This window comes from Dromiciops gliroides, chromosome 4, assembly GCF_019393635.1.
Source record: "Dromiciops gliroides isolate mDroGli1 chromosome 4, mDroGli1.pri, whole genome shotgun sequence".
Taxonomy (NCBI): Eukaryota; Metazoa; Chordata; class Mammalia; order Microbiotheria; family Microbiotheriidae; genus Dromiciops; species Dromiciops gliroides.
Genome location: NC_057864.1, coordinates 115592844 through 115613769, shown reverse-complemented (window position 1 = coordinate 115613769; position 20926 = coordinate 115592844). Strand labels below are relative to the sequence as shown.

At 34.2% G+C, this 20926-nt stretch overlaps 1 protein-coding gene across 2 annotated transcripts in view; it reads right to left on the bottom strand.

Annotated features, from left to right (window-relative positions):
• CENPF (centromere protein F) overlaps window positions 1-20926 on the bottom strand; it is an 80848-nt gene that overhangs the window by 7654 nt on the left and 52268 nt on the right. For both annotated transcript variants that reach the window (XM_044004265.1, XM_044004266.1), the window contains 6 exons: window positions 14414-20176; window positions 11310-11462; window positions 9488-9664; window positions 5451-5612; window positions 3306-3468; window positions 1555-2037 (listed from right to left, as the gene is read on the bottom strand). In XM_044004265.1, the coding sequence (XP_043860200.1) occupies window positions 1555-2037; window positions 3306-3468; window positions 5451-5612; window positions 9488-9664; window positions 11310-11462; window positions 14414-20176 (6901 nt within the window). The remainder of the gene's footprint in view (window positions 1-1554; window positions 2038-3305; window positions 3469-5450; window positions 5613-9487; window positions 9665-11309; window positions 11463-14413; window positions 20177-20926) is intronic.

The window sequence follows — 20926 nt, the reverse complement described above, 5'->3', positions numbered from 1 at the left end:
TAGATGACAGAAAGCCACAAACTCAAATGGCCCCCAGCGATTATATGACAAACTACTTCCAACTAAACAACAGATTGGTAACCTTTGACCTAATACACCACTGAGCATAAACCTAAAGGAGGTTAATAAAAAGGTATCATATACAGCAAAATATTCAAAGCAGCACATTTTGTGGGTGCCCATCTGTTGTGGAATGGCTCCGCAAATTGTATCACGTCAGTATAATATAAACATGCTATTAAGAATAAATATTTTTTAAAAAAGAATTAGTGAATAGAATGAATATAAAGAAATATTAGAAGACTTTGTATGAACCAATGCACAGTGAACAAAGAAAAACCAGGGCAATATACAAATAAAATCCAATTAAAAAAACATTTAACAAGCACCCGAAACTGTGCTACGCACAAGACACACAAACACAAGGAATGAAAGACTCCCTGTTTTCAAGCAGCTTATATACTAATTTGGGTGCCAATAGGTGTACACATATACACACATAATAAATCTATTCAGAGTAAATACAAAGTTAAATACAAGGTAGTTAGGAGAAAAGGAGGCACTAGAATTTGGGGGAGGGTGCTGGAATTAAATAGTCATTGTTTTAAAAGGTGGTGCTTAAGCTGGATCTTTGAAAAAAAGTTAAGCACACCAAAGTCAACAGCCAAACTGGCCTTCTTTTCCATAGTCCATGCCTGGAATGCATTCTATCACTGCCATCCATCAGAATTCCTTTTTCCTTCAAGGGTTAGCTTAAGTACCTACCACCTTCTACATGAACCCCTTCCTGCTCCCAGAGAGCAGCCCCAATTCCTAATCACTCCTCTACTGTGTATAGACTGTAAGCACCTTAAAGATAGGAACTATCACTTTTGTCTTTATTTATATCCCCAATACCTATGTGCCTGGTACATAATAGGTACTAAATAGTTATTGATTGACTAAAAGACACATTTATGTCTTTCAGCTAAAATGACCAGTTTTCTCTTGGCCATTTGGCCACAATGAGAGTATTTTTATTTTTTCAAAGGTACTTACTATTCTTTGATAGGACACTACAGTATAAACTATTCATGACTTAACGCTAAAAAAAAATACTGAAACAAAAGAAAATGTGAAAATCACAGTAGGGATATTAGGTGATAATATCATCAATATTCTCAGTTTCTCCAATGACAGGTGATCAATTTATCACTGAATTACTAGGGCTTATGGGAGGGTACATGAAGCTGAAATTCAGGAGATTTAATAAAACTATTAGAATACATAATGGATTAAAAAATCTGTAGCTTTTTAATCCAAACCATTATTTTTGTTTATTCAAAAATTAACCTATATTTTCTACTCCAACATCTAGTTTTATCACAAAAAAGGCTGGGGGGTGAGGGGACAGAAGAGTCTAGGCCAATTTAAATAATCATTTGAAAGTCACAATAGCCAAATTATATACCAACATTCATAAATGCTCTAGAGATTTTCACATTAGATGGGAATTTATTTCACACACTGAAAAAAGGAGTAGGGAGAGAAGTTAATTCAGAAATAAAGAGTTACCTTTCTTTACTACTTCTGGTAGTCCTTCTGGCTCATACTCAGTGTTCTCCAAGCCCCTTAAGGGGTATGTGACACCTTTTGGTGTCATGCCTTTTTTGATCCTTTTAGTAAAAGTTTCTGGTGTAGAAGGCATTGACTCTCCGTCACTTTCCTTGATACCACACGACCTTGGTCTCTTGCTTGAAACTTTAGTTTCACTGGCTAATGTCTTCTTTTCAGTAACAGACTGACTTGGAGTATGTCTTGAATCAACTGAGTTTAGCAAAGGAGAAGTCTGAGAGGTAAGTTTTCCTTGAAGAGAATTCAGGAAAGTAACCTGTGCTTCTAACATATCTTTATCTTTTTCCAGCTTTTCATAACTAACAAGAAGGTTGCAATACTTATCCAAATATTCATCTGTCTCTTTATTTTTTTCTTCAAGAGTTTCTTTCAGTTCTTTCATCTCGGCCATCAGTTCTTCTACATTAACACCCAGGGCATTATCTATTTAAAAGGAAACATCACATCATATTAAGTAACTGAAGAAGTACCAATCGTCAATATAAATCACTAACATTTAAACAGATAGGCTTAGGACAAAAATAAAACTATTAGAAGACACATGATACAGATCAGGCAAACCACTGGTTATGTAGAAGACAAAACTATCCACAGTACAGTAATGCTAATCTTGTCATTAAGTGTAGGGTAAGCCTTTACCCATTCACTCCTTCCACACGGGTCACCTTAAAAAAAATGCCCTTGATCTCGTTATTCACCCAGACTAGTCCTTTATTTCTCCCATCTTCTTGTGTCTAAACTTCAGCCACCATGCCCACATAGTAACCAAATCCTGTCAATTCTATCTCCACAATATGTCACATGTACTGTCTTCCTTCTTACTCATAAGAGCTACTCTTCACCTAAATCTTACCTGTACAACTAAGTCTGCCCATTTCTTCAATGGTCTCTCTACCTCCAATCTCACTGCCTTTAATCTATCGTTATTTGCAAAATAATATTCCCAAGGCACATGTCTGACCACATCACTCTCATGCTCAAAAATCTTCTGCAGTTACAAATAATTTAGCCTTGGTATTTAAGGCCCTAATAATTTGGTACCAACCTAACTTTTCAGTACCAAATCACAGTACTTTCCCTTCACAAATTCTCCATTGCAGGCTAACAATTACTAAGATACTCCTTCCCACATATACCATAGTCTGTTTTCTGTGTCTTTGGGCAAGTGGTCTTTCATACCTGGAAAGCATTTCTTAGTCACTTCTACATGTTAAAATCTTCATCCCTTAAAGAAGTCTCCCTTAATGAAAGGATTCTCTCCTCAAATTTTCTTATAACACTTTGTCTAGACCTTTATCTTACACCTCATCCATCAGACTCTCTACCTTGAATTATACTTAACTATATTATGTACATAAAACATGCTATATTCTCCCCAGTAGGCTGAAAGCATCTTAAAGGCAGGTAATATGTGACTTTTCATCCTTGTTACCTAGCACAATATTTGCACAAATTGGAGCCTTAGTAAATGTTTGTTCAATCTGAAGGTCATAGTTATTACAACATGAAAAATGTAGTTCCCTCATAATTGATAGCAAATCTGAAAACAAATCCAGAAGAATATGAATTACTATATATCATTGAATAACACTTCAAAGGGACATGTGTCTCAAATACTACCATGTTTCAAAATGAAGAGCATTCCTTCATGAAAAATAATTCTGGTTATTATTCCTCTAATTAATGCCTACTTTGTTTCTGATTCTCCTGTAACGCTTCAAGGCCGGTTATTTCTTTCTGTAACACTTCTTTTTCATTCTCCAGCTGTTTACAGGTTTTGATCAACAACTGTATTTTTCCTCTAGCATTTTCATTCTCCTTCTTCAACTGAGTTACATATTTCATATTATCAGCCTACAAAACAAAAGCACTTCTAGTTAAAACCTAATAAACTTAATGTCTGTACACACAATGTCTTCAATAGATTCCAACAATAATGAAATTCACATTTTATGGTTTGCAAAGTGTTCCCTTTAAAACAGCACGGTGAGATGGGTACCCCAAATAGTATTGTCAATTATATTAGGTAAAGAAACTGAGGTCTAACAGTTAAGTGAGTTGCGCGAGAGCATACTACCATTCAATGTGAGGTCTCGACTCCCATCCAAATTTACTGTCTTCCATGCTATACGGTGTATGCCAACATGCTACCTCATTAGTGGTACAAAACAAGAACGATTATATCTTGTATTTTTTAAGACTAATTTATTGTTCAAATCTAAAAATTCAACAAACACACTGGCTAATTTTTCCAAATGATTCTTCAGCACAAGTCTAAACATTTCCCCCCCTAGAATTATAAACAGGATGTTGAATTTGCCAGTTCAGGTGTATTTAATAGCTAGAATAATATATATTAAAAATGAAGGTAGACACAAGTTTTAAGTAGTGTTCCTTGAGCTTTAAATGTCTGGATGACCTCTCAGAACCTTTCCAGCTCTAAATCTATGATCCTGTGACATAAATTAAATATTTACCACAGGATTAATTGCATAACATATATATGATTCACAAATGAAACTTAGAGATATAAATCTAAGAAAATTGTTAGAAATGTAAGGAGATTAAGGAATTGTGGAGATGAATGTGAAGGTAATGGACAAAGCTTCCCAATCAGTTGCTTCTGATGTACCAGTAAATTTCAAAATCTTATTGTTATTCCTATTGCTAAGTCAGTTGCAATGTAAGGAGTGAATGAAGAGATGACTCCTTTGTCATAAGGGCACTGAACTCCCAGTGGAAGGGATCTAGTGGCCTGGGGTCTAGCAAATCTCTGCCACAAGGATCTGGATTTAATGATATATCTAGAGGAACTACAGTGGGCCAGGATTCAAAATTATATACTAAGGAGTGCAAATATTAGTATATGGAAGACTCACAGTAACGAGTAATGCGGTTTTAAGTATTTTAAAGCCAAATAACAGCATTATCATTAAAAGGATGAATCAGGTACAATGAGTAGGAAAAATTTTCCAAAATTTAGAGCTATATTAAAGTGTAATTATTAAAAAAACCAAAAAACCCTAGATAACTTATCAAGAATTCATTAAGAAAGTACTCTTATTCAAGTAGGGATTAAAATAATTTGAGGTCCTTTCTAACTTTGAAATTACGTAGTATTTAAAAATTTCTTAAGAAAACAAATACTTCATTATTCTGGTTCAAGTTCTCATATGTCTTTGAAATTTCAAGATTTTTAAAAAATATTTAATTTTGCCACTTAATTCACAATAACCTTCCTCCAAAGATGAGGGATTACTGGGTCATTTACTATGATATGTTTTTCACAATAAAAAATCCCTAGACTAAGATTACATGACCACTGTCTTATGATGGCTTCATACACATGAAAAAGCTGAAAGTACAAAGTACTGACCTGCTTATCTCTACTTAAGCCTCAGATACCTAGGAAGAAGTTGAAGCAACAGGACTAACAATAAGGTTTTAAGATTTACTGGTACATCAGGAGCAACTCATTGGGAAGTTCTGTCCATTACCTTCACATTCATCTCCACAATTCCTTAATCTCCTTTCAACAGAACTCAAAGAGAAAGTCTGCTGAAACATATGTTTACATGTGCACAGTTTAGAAAAGATAGTCATTTATCTGTTTTCTCAGCAACATAGCCTGTGACTTCAATAGTAGCATCTCTGAGAATGAGTTATAAAGTTAAGTAAAAAGGAGGAAACATTTAAACTCTATAAAATTTATTATTTAAATTATAACTTAAACACTATAAATTCGATGTAAACCAAATACTCATATTAGTGTCACTATCTCATGAATGTCCCTAATATATGCCTTAAAATAGGCTGAACATTATCATGTAAAATACCTTGGTTTTCTTCAATTCTTCTAATATCTTACTAGTACATTTCAGAGAATTAGCTAATTCTTCTTTATTGGACTTTAAAATCTCCATCTCTGACTTGTGCGAGCTGAGATCCTGTTCTTTACAAATTAGTTTCTCTTGATACACTTTAATTTCCATTTCATGCTAAGAAAAATAAAACATAGTGTTGGTCAAGTAGCTCAGCAGAAAGTTTATATAACATCTCACAGTCAAAACAAAACAAAATGAAACAAAAGATTTCTTGATCTGGAATTCTGGGCTTCAGGACCACATCAGTAAACAGACAAATGTACATTTTTTTTTTGGCTCAAGAACAAAAATGAATTTTTGTTTCAATATTGTGGCAGAGATGTCTAATATATTCATATATATTTATAACCTCTCACTTCCCCATTCAAGTAAAAAAAAAAACCCTTTTAACATATATACAAATATAACAAATCCCCATATTGTCCACATCCAAAAGCATATGTCTCAATGGACACTTTAAGTATTATCTTCAATCCTTTGGACCCACTGAAAGCTAAGAGGAAACCCTTATCAAGTCCCATATATCAAGCCCCTTATCAAGATAGAATGGCTGTGTGACCTCAGGCAAGTCAATTCATCTTTTAGTGCTCCAGGACACTAAGACTACACTTTGTAGAGAAGGTGACAACCTACCTTGGTTAAGAAAATCCCTCACTGAAAGCTATCTACACAACTGAAATGATAGTTCTTATTAAAAAAAAAAAAAGTCCTAATAACTAGACCATAGATTTAGAAAGACACCTTAAAGATCATCTAGGTCAACCTATACCTTTCAAAGGGCAAGCGACTGCCATTTAAGAGTAAATTTAAGGGTGAAAGGGAGTTGCCAAAAAGCTCCTGGGAAAATTTTAATTCTACAGTTATTGAATAAACTGCCAGAAAGCACAATATACTTTGTTGATTATAACACAATTCTATATTCAAGGCTTATTCATAAATTCATGTACATGAATATTCACATGATATGCTTCTATAAGACTCAAGTGTACTGAGAATGAGTTGTTTGATGTATATGGACAAAATTGTTCCCTCTTAGCAACATGTTACCTATAAGATAATGTCAAGAACAATTCATAACAAGGAAGGCACTTGGGGGGCAGCTAGGTGGTGCAGTGGATAAAGCACTGGCCCTGGATTCAGGAGGACTTGAGTTCAAATCCAGCCTCAAACACTTGACACTTACTAGCTGTGTGACCCTGGGCAAGTCACTTAACCCTCACTGCCTGGGCCAGGGAGGCGGGGCGGGGGGGTGGGGTCACGGAGAACAAGTGAGGCACTTTTAAAGTCTTAAATCAATTATCATCTCTTCTTAAAAAAAAAAATTCCTCCAGCAAAAAAAAAAAAAATTAGCTAAATTTTCTAATAAAGATCTGATATTCAAGATCTATAAGAAACAAGAAAAATAATTCCCCAATAAATCAATAGTCAAAGGAGGAAGGATGGAATTGGACTGTCTTCTAGTATTTAAAGAGCTGTAATGTTGAAAAAGGATTAAGAAGTATGATATGGTGAGAGGTTAAAAAAAAAACACCCAATTCAGAGCCAGAGAATGAGTTTAAATTCCAAGTTCTTATTTGTGTGACAAATTTGACAGATCACTTAACTATCTCTAGCCTTAGTTTCCTACTCTATGAGTGAAATTACTTTTAATGCTGTACCATTTGATTAATCATTTGTAATGTTTCCTTCTCTGTCTAAAGACTAGCTTAAAGAGAAGTCCCTCCCTGGCTAAACAATGTCATAAGCATTCCAGCTCTACTTGAGGCATCTGGACTATGGAATAAATAGGATCCTGTTTGGTTTAGGTCCTTCCCTGGGGAAAGAGCTCCTGTCCCAGCTCATGAAGGAGAAACCAAACTGGAGAGAACCTAACGGGGGTGTCCAGATTGCTAAAGGAGGCTTATACTTCATGACCAAGTCACATTCTCAGCTGACCTCCATATTAGCAAGAAAATCTAAGTCACCCTTCCAATCACACTATTCTATCTCACTGGCCAACAATTTTGGGTGTGGTGGAGCCAGAAACCATGAGAAAGGAACTAGTTATCATATAAAAGACAAAAATTAAAGCAGGTACCATTAAAAGAATTAAACTACTACTTTTTATAATCAGTGCATTCGGAGTTGTATCTTTTATGAAATTCTGTATGCATAGTTCCCAATCCTAAATTTTAATTTCAACCCCAACTCTGCCAAATATATTAAAACCTTGTTCTGATACAGTTCTTAGTGCTCTAGGCTGAAAGTAAGAGCAATGGCAGAGCCAGCTCCTTTTGGAACTTCTCTAATTCTATATTTATTTTATATTGTAATTCTACATATAATTCTATAATTTAGATATAGTCAAAGAAGTACTCTACTGAAAAGTCATTATTTTACTCAAATCCTAGTATAACTGAGTATTCTAAAAATTACATCAGCATCTGTATTTATAACTAAGTTGCACATAACCTGGCTTACCATCTATAAATTAAATAGAATTAACCATTATAGTCTTTTGTGAAAATTTCCTGTCACAATAAATAGCATAACATAAAGATGTATTAAAACTTAAAGGCACAAAAGGTATTTTTTTTACAAGTAATACAAAATGAATTGGGGGTAAGGGAAGATTTATAGCAGTATTTCACAAAAAGAGACCTCATGTTACTGAAAACTAGTCATCTAGTATAAAATACACATAAATCATTGTCATTTCTGTAAAATAAATTTTATATTATTTACATAATTTATAAAAATATGTGGGAATATCTACCATGACATACATAGGAAATATATGAATACAACTATAATAAACCCTGTACAGAAATAAAGACAGATCTATATAATTAAGTAGTTCATGCCAATGTAATAAAGACAACAAATACTACCTAAATTAACATGTTTGGTGATGTATAATCAAATTACCAAAGGATTATTTTAGAGATCTAGAAAAAAGTAACAGAAATAGTCATCTAACTAGCTCTTAAACTGTGGGTCACAATGCCATATGGGGTCAGAAGTAGGAAAAGTTTATGAAGCCCTGATCTAGGGGAACAAAAGGTGAAAAATCCCAAGGGAAGAAATGAAAAGGAATGATGAAGAAACCTAGCACTACCAGTTCTTAAATTATGCTATAAAAAAGGAGAAATCATCAAAATGATTTGATACTGACTGAAAAATAGATCAATCGATCAGTCAAACAAATGAAGTATACAACAAGTAGCATAGATTGTGGTAAATCCAAAGATTCCAGTTACGAAGTTAAGGACTCATCTGACAAAAACTGCTTGGAAAACCAGAAAGCAGTCTGTCAAAATTTTGGTATAAATCAACATCTCACGACATATATAACAATTTGAACTCCAAAAGGTTAAATGTATTAAATGGAAAGCTTGTTATCATAAGGAAACACGAGGAATTAAAAAGAAATTATCTTTTCAACCTATCCATAGGGAAAGAAATCATAATCAAAGAAGAAATAAAAAGGATCACAAAAGATAAAATAGATATTACATAAAATTTAAAAGGTTTTGCATAAATAAAACAAATGCAATTAGAAAATAAATAACTGGGACGACATCATTGCAGCTCTGATCAACGTAAAGACAAACCACAATAAAGCACAGAACCCAGCTAATGTCAGAGATTATGGAGTTAAAATATAGAGTGAAATATACATTTTTTTGGTCTTGGTCAATAGGATAACTTGGCCGATACTATTAACTAAACATATTTGTTAGTTGGAAAAATGATAAAATTAAATTTTTTTTTAAAGTAGCTGTCCAGATTCAACTGCAGACTTATAATGAAGAAAGTGATAAATCCATTTCATTTCAGACAGCTTTGATTGCAAGAATGTTTTTTCTTATACAGGACTAAAATCTGTCTCTCTATAACTTCCACAGAGAACTATAATAGAAAGCAATAGTATTACTCTCTCATCTCAGAAGGGGTTAGACCACAGTTCTTTGTATAGGTGTCATATCCCCCTAAATGGAGCTTTTTACCTTTTTGTTTGCTTCCTTGAGTAAAGTTTCATATTTCTTATTGGCATCCTGAAGCCTACACTGATAATCTGATATTTCATCTCTTGCTTTCCCTTCTCTTTCCTTCAGCTCTTCTTGTACACAATCCAAACTCTTCTTCAGTTCACACTTTTCCAGGAGTAGCTCATCCAGTTGTATCTAAATGCAAAAATGAAGTTTGACAATTTTATCATTTTTTGATAGAACTTTTATTTTCCTTTTTAAAAAATGAAAAAACATTAAGTAGATGCCCATAAAATCTTATCTTCTGAAGGGAAAAATTTACCTAGGACATAAACAGAATCTAATAGTATGTCAGTTATAATTTTTTTTAAATGATATTAAAACTGGGGCGGCTAGGTGGCACAGTGGATAAAGCACCAGCCCTGGATTCAGGAGGACCTGAATTCAAATCCGGCCTCAGACACTTGACACTTGCTAGCTGTGTGACCTTGGGCAAGTCACTTAACCCCTATTGCCCCGGGGGAAAAAAATGCTATTAAAACTGAACCAGTATTACATGTCAAATAATATATCACAACACAGTATTTTTACATTATTTTACATACCAGAGGAAACTGTTAGCTAAATAAACATGAAAATAATATGACCAAAAAATATATATATGACCATATTAGTGAGTCATGGATAATTTTTTTCAATTTAATGTTCATCATCTACCTTGACATCTTAGTTATTTTCCTCTTAGTACCTTTGAATAACTGAAATAATAATAATATATATTATTATGTCCAAAGTTTGGAAAACTCAGTGAACTTAGGAAGGTGAAAAGGTAATTCAACTTCCTTTCAAATCATGTCTATCTTTTGCATGAACACTTCATTTACTTGACACTGTTAGAGAATTACTGGCCCCAAATAAGGAAATTTCTGAAATAATTTAAAATTATTAATACATTTTAATTCTTAAATATTTTTAAATGAAAGCTTACATAAAATGTTCTATATACTTGTCTAAATATAATTTTATTTTTTTATTTTATTTTATTTTTTTTGGCAGGGCAATGAGGGTTAAGTGACTTGCCCAGGGTTACACAGCTAGTAAGTGTCAAGTGTCTGAGGCCAGATTTGAACTCAGGTCCTCCTGAATTCAGGGCCGGTGCTCTATCCACTGCGCCACCTAGCTGCCCCCTAAATATAATTTTAAACTTTTCTTGATGACTCAAGGTCACTATAAACATCAAAATAATATTGCTCTTAGAAGCTGGAGTGTATAGAGCTACTTGCTCCTAAACTAACTGCCTCTAGAAAGCTGTGTTTTCACGGCTTTTTCTTCTTCACAGACCGTTGTGTCTACCGTTCATAATACTCCAGCTTTTAACCTGAATTAAGCAGAGAAACTTGCTCTCAAGAGGCACCAAGAGTCCTCCCCTAAGAAATACTGGACTTTATTTCACACATGCTCTTCTGAGCACTTCTTTGGCTGTCCCTAAGCCTTACTTCTCCCACTTACTTCTTATAGTATTCTAGATGGGTGAAATAATAAAAGACAACAACCATTCAGTAGCAAACATTTATCAACAGCTTTAAGGTTTGCAAAGCACTTTACTTTCTTTATCTCATTTGAGCCTCCCAAGACCTCTTTTAAGCAGATCTGACAGATACCATTATCTCCAGCTTAAAAATGAGGTAAAGAAGTCTGATCAACAGATGGATTGGGTTGAAAGCAAACGTTTTAAAGATATTTTGTAGGTCATGAAAGGCCTCCTAAATAACAGAGAAGGCTTGATCAATTTGAAATTATTTAAATGTAGTCAGTGAGTATATATCAGAGACTAACTTACTTTACTCTTCTCTGCTTCTGCTTCTCTAATTTTTATGTAATCAGTAAACCTGTTCTTCTCTCCAGCATATTCTTCTTGCAACGTGGTCATCTTTTGCATCATGTCATTCATTTCCTTCTTTAGCAGAACTTCATTTTCTGTCACTTTATTTATCTGAAATAGAATTTTGTATTTATCTCCTAAATATTACATAAATGGTACGTGGATTTTTAACCAAATTAACTACTTCTCTACAACATATGCTGGATAATTACTTTATCCTTCAAAATACAATGTAAATTTATAAATTCTCACCTCATTAAACCATTCTAATAATTGTCTTTTTTTTTTTTAATTTTTTTTTGTGGGGCAATGGGGGTTAAGTGACTTGCCCAGGGTCACACAGCTAGTAAGTGTCAAGTGTCTGAAGCTGGATTTGAACCTCAGGTCCTCCTGAATCCAGGGCCGGTGCTTTATCCACTGTGTCACCTAGCCGCCCCCATTCTAATAATTTTCAAAACCCACTAAAGCAGTCTTTCCTTCTCAGTGAAGATTTAACAGTAAACAACATGGAAAAAACATGTCAAAGGATACTACTAAGTCTTCAAATCCTTCACAAACATACCATCATGAATTAAGCCTAAGCAATACTCATGAAAAGCATATAAAAAAACACTGTATGAAACAGCTTCTTGGATTTGTTCAACTCTAAATTCACTGCTAATCCCAATTATGTGCTGATTTAAAAGAAGTATCCTCACTAGACCCTGTTAAAGCCCTACTTTTGTGCATACTTAGTTTTAAGATGAAAGAGCTTAATCCTCTCTAAAGTTACAACTATCTCCTGCTAACAGTATAGAAAAGCCTCAAAGTGCTTTAAGAAATAAAAGTATTCTGCAGTAGTGACTTTTCTGATTTACCATTCTGTGTTTTAACCCTTACTATTAAAGGGGGAAAACCTATTATGTGTCTACTGTGCACTCACGGCACTGTGCTAGCCACTGGTAATATAAAGATGAAAAACAATACAGCCTTGTTTTGAAGGACTTTACGATTTTTTTACAAGTTGAAGAAACATTTACATAAGAAAGTAGGTTGTAAAGAAGAATGTAAAAAAATTAAGGGAAGATTAAAAGTAAAAATGCTATTAAAAATATAAGGAGTATAAGGGCCTAAAATTCTAGCTATGATGTCTAAAATCTAATGAGTGGTCGCCTTAAATTAGAAAATGTATAGCAACAATCGTTGGGCATTAAGTATTTATTAAAGCATATTAGGGGTTAGTAAAGAGAAACACATGGATAAAGTATCCCTATTCTGCCTGCCCCTGCCGCCTCTACCACCAAGGCCAAGTCAGAAACTGAAAAGGACCACTTCTCAGTGGCTTCCCCCAGAACTTCTTGTGAAACAGGAAACAGGGCCATCCACACACACACAGCTCCAAGCTAATTGGCCGGTAACTTTGACAATTAACAGGCGGCAACTTCCGGACACTAAAGTCACATGCTTTCTCCTCATGGTAGAGCTTCCCTGCAATATCTTTCTCAACAGGTTGGTAGTGCTCTAAATCCCACAGGAGATAGGGGGCAGCTAGGTGGCACAGTGGATAAAGCACCAGCCCTGGAGTCAGGAGGACCCGAGTTCAAATCTGGCCTCAGACACTTGATACTAGCTATGTGACCCTGGGCAAGTCACTTAACCCCATTGTCCCCCCCCCAAATAAATAAAATAAAAAAACACTTCCAACAAGGGGGAAGGGAAGAAAAAGAATATATTTATAAAGCTCCTACTATGTGAGAGGTTTTTGTTTTTTAACCAGTATTTTACAATTATTATTTCATTTGATCCTTACGAGGCAGATATTATTCTTTTCATTTTACAGTTCAGGACACTGATGCAAAGGGAGGTTAGATGACTTTGCCCAATGTCAAATAACCTGTAACACCTAAGGCTAAATTTCATCTCAGGTCTTCCTGACTCTAGTCTCAGGACTCTACCCATTCTACCACCAGTTGCCTCCAGGAAAGAGGTGTGTATAGGAATTGAGAGGGTAAGGTCACATTGACAAAAGTTTTATGAGGGTGGTAAACAGGTAAAAATACAGAAGAAAGCTGTTCTAGGAACAAAGACAGCCTGAATGAATGCAAGGATAGATACAAATAGGAATGCATCTGGAAACAGTTCAGTCTGGCTAAAACACAGAAAGCATGAAGGGGACACTGAAATAAGCTGGAAATAAAGCCCTATATAAATATAACCAACCTCCTTTCTTGCTTGAGTAATAAAAATATAATGTTTCTTACATGATTAAGGATCATGATGAACCCAAGGTCCTCATTCTGAATTTCAATTTCTACTACAAAATTTTGCGAAAGCAAAACTGATAATTGACTGGGGAAAACCATTCTAATATAAAAACATTTATCTGGGGGCAGCTAGATGGCAGTGGATAGAGCACCGGCCCTGGAGTCAGGAGTACCTGAGTTCAAATCAGGCCTCAGACACTTAACACTTACTAGCTGTGTGACCTTGGGCAAGTCACTTAACCCCAATTGCCTCACTTAAAAAAGAAAAAGGAAAAAAAACATTTATCTGATACTAGTTGTCATAACTTCTCTCTCTAAAAAAGCAATATAACACATCAAGTGTTCTAGTTAATTTACATTTTACCATAGTTCTGGGTAGACATCAATAAAGTAGATATTACTCATATCTACAGCCCCTCATACTTTGAAAACATATAAATATGGACCACATTATCATGATGAGCTTTATTATGAACAAGAGACAGCAAAATAGTAGACAGATGGCAAGGCAGTCAGATGACTAACATTCAAGTCTTACCTCTGACATATACTAACTCTATGAACCTGAGGAAGTCACTTAACGTTTCAGGAACCCTGAAATTCTCTAAGACTAGAAGTTGCAAAAAGGGTTACCACTTGTATTGGTAGAAGTTTGCACCTTGGAAATTCCAGGATTATTTTTCCATTACTTATAATAATAATAGCAATATCTCTAAAGTATCTAAAGATTTTCAAAGTACTTTGTTGCTCAAAAAAAATCTTAAGAAATATGATATCTACAAAGAGGTAAATAGCATAATTTTCTTTTTCATAATTTACCTTTTCAAGAAGAGATGAGTTTTCCTTCTTTGTCAACTCAAGTTCATTCTCCAGATTCGCATAAGAACTTTGCAGAGCTTCTAAACTGTCATACAAAGTTTCATTCTTGGATAGTTCTTGGATCTTCTGTTGTAATTCCACTGTAAGATTTTCCAGCTGCAATTTTTCTTTCTCCCAGAGCTGCTGCTTTGCCTCCATCTGGGTCAGCATAGAGGAGAGCTTTCTGAGGTCTTCAACTTGTTTTTGCAGCATTCTGTTTTCTTCCATCACTTTCTCTAACTTTTGTTTGTTGCTTCCCATTTCTTGAATAAGGTCATTCATAGAAGATTTCAGCACAGCATTATCAGTTTTGTTCTCTTCAAGCTGCTGCATCAAATGAACTTTCTCATTCTTTAGACAATCCACTTGATAATTTAGATCCTGTTCATTGACCTTACATATACTGTGTTCTTCATGTAAGGATTCTATTTTCTTACTTAGATCATTCAACTGTTTTTGAAGCAACTCTATTGTATGGTTGGATTCTTCTTTAAGTTTTCTCTTTTCCTCTTCTTTTTCTTCTAATAGGCTTTCACATGAAGCATTTAACATTTCTAGTTCTTTCATTTGACCCTGCTTTTCTTCCAGCTCCTTTGACATGTTTTCTTTTTCTGACCTTAAAGAAGCAATTTCAGCTTCCAAACATTTAAGGTTTATGGTCATCTCTTCTAATTCACAAATGTGAACTTGTTTTTCTTGCAGCTCCTTCAATATATTTTCTTTTTCTGTCCTTAAAGAAGCAACTTCAGGTTCCAAAGACTTTAGACTCTTGGTCAACTCTTCTAAGTCAGACACTTGACCCTGCTTTTCTTGTAGTTCTTTCAAAATGTTTTCTTTTTCTGATGATAAGGAATCAATTTCATTTTCCAGACATTTTAGGTTTTTAGTCAACTCTTCTAATTCACACAGCTGCTTCAACAGATTTTCTTTTTCTGATGTCAGAGAAGCAACTTCAGATTCCAAGCACTTTAGACTTTTGGTCAGCTCTTCTAATTCAGACACTTGACTCTGCTTTTCTTCTAACTCCTTCAACATGTTTTCTTTTGCTAACCTTAAGGAAACAACTTCAGTCTCCAAACATTTCAGGCTTATGTTCATCTCTTCTAATTCACAAATTTGACCCTGCTTTTCTTGCAACTCCTGAGACATGGTTTCTTTTTCTGACCTTAAAGAAGAAACTTCAGTCTCCAAACATTTCAGGTTTACGGTCATTGCTTCTAATTCACAAATGTGAACTTGTTTTTCTTGCAGCTCCTTCAATATATTTTCTTTTTCTGTCCTTAAAGAAGCAACTTCAGGTTCCAAAGACTTTAGACTCTTGGTCAACTCTTCTAAGTCAGACACTTGACCCTGCTTTTCTTGTAGTTCTTTCAAAATGTTTTCTTTTTCTGATGATAAGGAATCAATTTCATTTTCCAGACATTTTAGGTTTTTAGTCAACTCTTCTAATTCACACAGCTGCTTCAACAGATTTTCTTTTTCTGATGTCAGAGAAGCAACTTCAGATTCCAAGCACTTTAGACTTTTGGTCAGCTCTTCTAATTCAGACACTTGACTCTGCTTTTCTTCTAACTCCTTCAACATGTTTTCTTTTGCTAACCTTAAGGAAACAACTTCAGTCTCCAAACATTTCAGGCTTATGTTCATCTCTTCTAATTCACAAATTTGACCCTGCTTTTCTTGCAACTCCTGAGACATGGTTTCTTTTTCTGACCTTAAAGAAGAAACTTCAGTCTCCAAACATTTCAGGTTTACGGTCATTGCTTCTAATTCACAAATGTGAACTTGTTTTTCTTGCAGCTCCTTCAGTATATTTTCTTTTTCTGTCCTTAAAGAAGCAACTTCAGGTTCCAAAGACTTTAGACTCTTGGTCAACTCTTCTAAGTCAGACACTTGACCCTGCTTTTCTTGTAGTTCTTTCAAAATGTTTTCTTTTTCTGATGATAAGGAAACAATTTCATTTTCCAGACATTTTAGGTTTTTAGTCAACTCTTCTAATTCACACAGCTGCTTCAACAGATTTTCTTTTTCTGATGTCAGAGAAGCAACTTCAGATTCCAAGCACTTTAGACTTTTGGTCAGCTCTTCTAATTCAGACACTTGACTCTGCTTTTCTTCTAACTCCTTCAACCTGTTTTCATTCGCCAACCTTAAGGAAACAACTTCAGTCTCCAAGCATTTTAGACTTATGTTCATCTCTTCTAATTCACAAATTTGATCCTGTTTTTCTTGCAGTTCCTTCAACATACTGTCTTTTTCTGATTTTAAAGAAGCAGTTTCAGATTCCAAGCACTTTAGACTTTTGGTCAACTCTTCTAATTCAGACACTTGACTCTGCTTTTCCTGTAACTCCTTTGATATGCTTTCTTTTTCCGACCTCAAGGAAACAACTTCATTTTCCAAACATTTTAAGCTTATGATCAGCTCTTCTAATTCAGATACTCGATCTTGTCTTTCTTTTAAGTCTTTCAAAACATTTTCTTTTTCTAACCTTATAGTGCTAAGTTCTGAATCTAAGCATTTTAGCATTTGGACTAATTCTCCTAACTCAAAGATCTGATAATGATTTTCTTGTAATTCTCTCAAAGTATTCTCTTTTTCTGATCTCAAGAAAAAAAGTTCTGTTTTTAGGGTGTTAATCGACTCTTCTAACTGGCAAACTTGATCTTGCTTTCCTTTTAATTTTTTCAATATATTTTCTTTTTCTGACCTTAAGGCAACCACTTCTATTTCTACACATTTTAAGCCTTCAATCAATTCTTTTAGTTCATATACTTGATCTTGATTTTCTTGAAGTTCTTTCAATACAATCTCTTTTTCTGATCGTAAGGAAACAACTTCAGTTTCTATACATCTTAAGGTTTCAATCAATTCTTCTAATTCAGACATTTGACTCTGCTTTTTGTGCAATTCCTTCGATATGTTTTCTTTTTCTGACCTTAAAGAAGCAACTTCAATTTCCAAACACTTTAGAGACTGGGTCAGCTCTTCTAATTCAGATACCCAACACTGCTTTTCTTTTAGTAGTTTATTTGATATGGATTCTTTTTCTGCTCTTGAAGCCACAAGTTCAGATTCTAAATATTTTATGGTTTGAATCAATTCTTCTAATTCAGACACCTGATTTTCTCTCTGGTTTTTAGACATGTTTTCTTTTTCCTCCCTTAAAACAACAACCTCCTTCTCCAAAGACTTTAGGTTTCTGGTCAACTCCTCTAATTGGTGATCATGATTTTCTTGTAGTTCAATAGATATATTTTCTCTTTCTGTGCCTAAGGAAACATTACTCTCCATATACTTTAAGTTTTGAGTCAACTTTTCTAATTCAGACACTCGACTTTGATTTTCATGTAGTTCTTTCAACATATTTTCTTTTTCAGACCTCAAGGCAAAAATTTCTGTTTCCATAAATTTTAGATTTTTAGTTAACTCTTCTAATTCAAGCACTTTAGTTTGCTTTTCTTGTAGCAGTTCTTTTGATAAATTTTCTTTTTCTGACTTTACGGCAATAAGCTCTGTTTCCAAATGTTTTAGCGATTGGTTCAATGCCTCTAATTCAGTTACTCTACCTTGCTTTTCTTGTAGTTCATTCAGCATATTTTCTTTTTCTGACATTAAGGTGACAAGTTCTGATTCTAAACATATGGGGGTTTCAGTCCGCTTTTCTAATTCAGAAGCTTGACTCTGAGTTCCTTGAAGGTTTTTTAACATGTTTTCTTTGTCTGAAAATAAAGTTACAACTCCAGGTTCTCCATATCCAAAGTTTTGGATCAATTCTTCTAATTCAGACACTCGGTTTTCCTTTTCTTGTAGTTCTTTCAAAATGGTTTCTTTTTCTGACTTTAAAGCATCAAGTTCTGATTTTAAACAATTCAAAGTTTGAGTCAACTTTTCTAATTCAAACACTTGACATTTATTTCCTTGTATTTCTTTCATCATGTTCTCTTTTTCTGATCTTAAAGAAAAAACTTCAGTTTCAACAAATTTTAAGCTTTGGGCCAACTGTTCCAATTGAGACACCTGACCTTGCTTTTCTTGTAACTCCTTCAATATACTTTCTTTTTCTGTCCTTAAAGCAAATAATTCCAATTCTGAACATTTTAGGCCTTTGGTTAACTCTTCTATTTGTGTTTTCAGTGTTTCTAATTCAGACTTTGCATTCTCAGCATCAAGAATCACTGCTTCTTGATTTTCTTCTGACATCTGCAACTCTCTTTCAAGTGATTCAATTTTGTCCTTAAATGAGTCAGCTTTACGTTCACTTTCCTTAAGCTTTTCTAAAACATGATGTTTTTTCCTTTCATCAGCCTCTATGCGAACTTTTAGTTTTTCTATGCCACTTCTCAGCTGATGTACTTCTTCTTCTGTTGAATTCAATCTTGCTACAATCTCACCTTTCTCAATTAGAGAACTCTCTAACACCTTAGAAAGGTTTACATTTTCTGCTTCTGATTCATTCAACTTGGCTTTCAGGTTTTCTGTTTCTCTCATAAGAAGCTCTTTCTCATTGGTTAATTGACCAATTTCATTTTTCAAGTCATCTTTTTCCAAACTAAGCATCTGCGAATTGTTCTCTAAACTCTGAATATGTTCTTGGAGATGATCTTTTTCTTTTAATAGTTGGTTGACATCAGATGACAGAGTCTGAAGGAGTTGCGTTTTGTCTCTTACCTCAGACTCCATTATTTCTATATGTTGCAAGGATTCCCTTTGATTTGACTCAAACACTTCAATTTTTCCCTTCAATTTTTCACATATTTCTTCTAGTTGCATTTTTGCCCTTAAATGAGTGTCTAGTTCTCCACTAAGGTGGTTTCTCTCAGATATGACCAGAGAAAGTTGTTCTTCAAGATTGGACACCAACTTCTGTTTATTATCATTATCTTTTTCTAAGCAAAGATTCTTTGTTTGAAGACCTTCCAAGTCGGCTTCAATGGAGAAAGCATGACTCTCAATGTTAGTCTTTTCAGATTTTACCCTCTTCAATTCATTTTCAATTTCAAGAAATTTTTCTTTCCAGTCTTTATTCACCATTGCTATGTTATCTTCAACATCTATATTGTCTGCAAATATACCTGCACACATTTCTGAAGCAGAATTTAAGTTTTCCAAAGATGTTACTCTCTGAAGTAATTGCTGATTATCATAAGAGAGAGATTCCAGTTTTTCACTCATATCTGATTTTTCTTTTTGAAGTTCCTGAACTACTTTTTCTAATTCTGAATACATGCGTACCTTAGCAGTTAATTCAGCCTTTCGTAAATCCAGCTCACAGTCTAATTGTTTGTTTTCACCGAGCAATCTATCAACTTTTTTATTACTTTCCTCTAGGCCACATAGTAACTTCAAGTTTTCATTTGAAGACTCTTTCACCTGCATTTGTAGATTCTGAATGAGTACCTGATTCTCCAGGAAATCCATAGCCGCCAAAGTATCATTACTAGAAAATGATAATTCATGAATGTATCCTGAATTGTTTATGGTTTTATCTGATAAATTTCTAGTTTCATTTTCTAAGTTCAGTTCCTTAGAATATACTGCTGCAGAAGAGACACCATCAATCGCAGCTATTTGCTCACACTCCAAATTTAAGTTCTGTTGAACATTTTGCTCAGAAGTGTGTAGTCTGTCACTCTTAATTATATTTTCACCAATGGATTCAATGGATGAAACATGTTCTTCCAAATTAGCTGAGACACTGTTTTCTTGGTCTTTCTTAACTGCCTGTAATTACAGAAAAATAATATGCTTTCTTGTTATTTTTCACAAAGAAATGTATAAGTAGGCTAGAAATTAATTTCTAGATATATTTTTCCACAATAAGGAAAGTTAAAATGCAACTTTCATCCTACTCACCTCCCAAACTGGTCCTCAACTCTCCCTTAGGAGTGTCAAAGTAATCTCTTTAAATGTTCATTTTTAGCGTAAGGTAGATAATTGTAACCTATCTATATTAGACAATTGGGGCAGGAGGTTTGAAACATTAATAGTAGAAATATATAACTTCCTTTTTCCTGTCAAAAAAATGGCAGATAAATTCCAACCTACTAATCTTTCAAATGGTAGATCTTAATTTAGCTCAGTTTTTTAAAAGATTTCAGTTATTTGAAACAAAAATGAATGTTTAAAATCTAAAAATTAAAATATCTGAAAAAATAATTGCTTAATGAAGCAAAGATATGTTTTAAAGAGGTAGAACCAAACGAAGTATGTCATTGTAAACTACCCGGCCAAAAGTTTCCAAACACATGTGCTGATTATAAAGAATTCTTTTTTAATTATTTTAATTCTAAAATATAACATTCTTACTGAAAAGTCACAGGAGAGATCAGCTCTGTCACATAACTTTCATGCCAAATTGCTATCAAATACATACTTGCTGACATTGTTAACCAACATCATTTAGCAATTATGTCACTAGTATTTAAACAAATTCACAGAAAATATTGGGGGGGGGGTGAAACCCTTAATGTT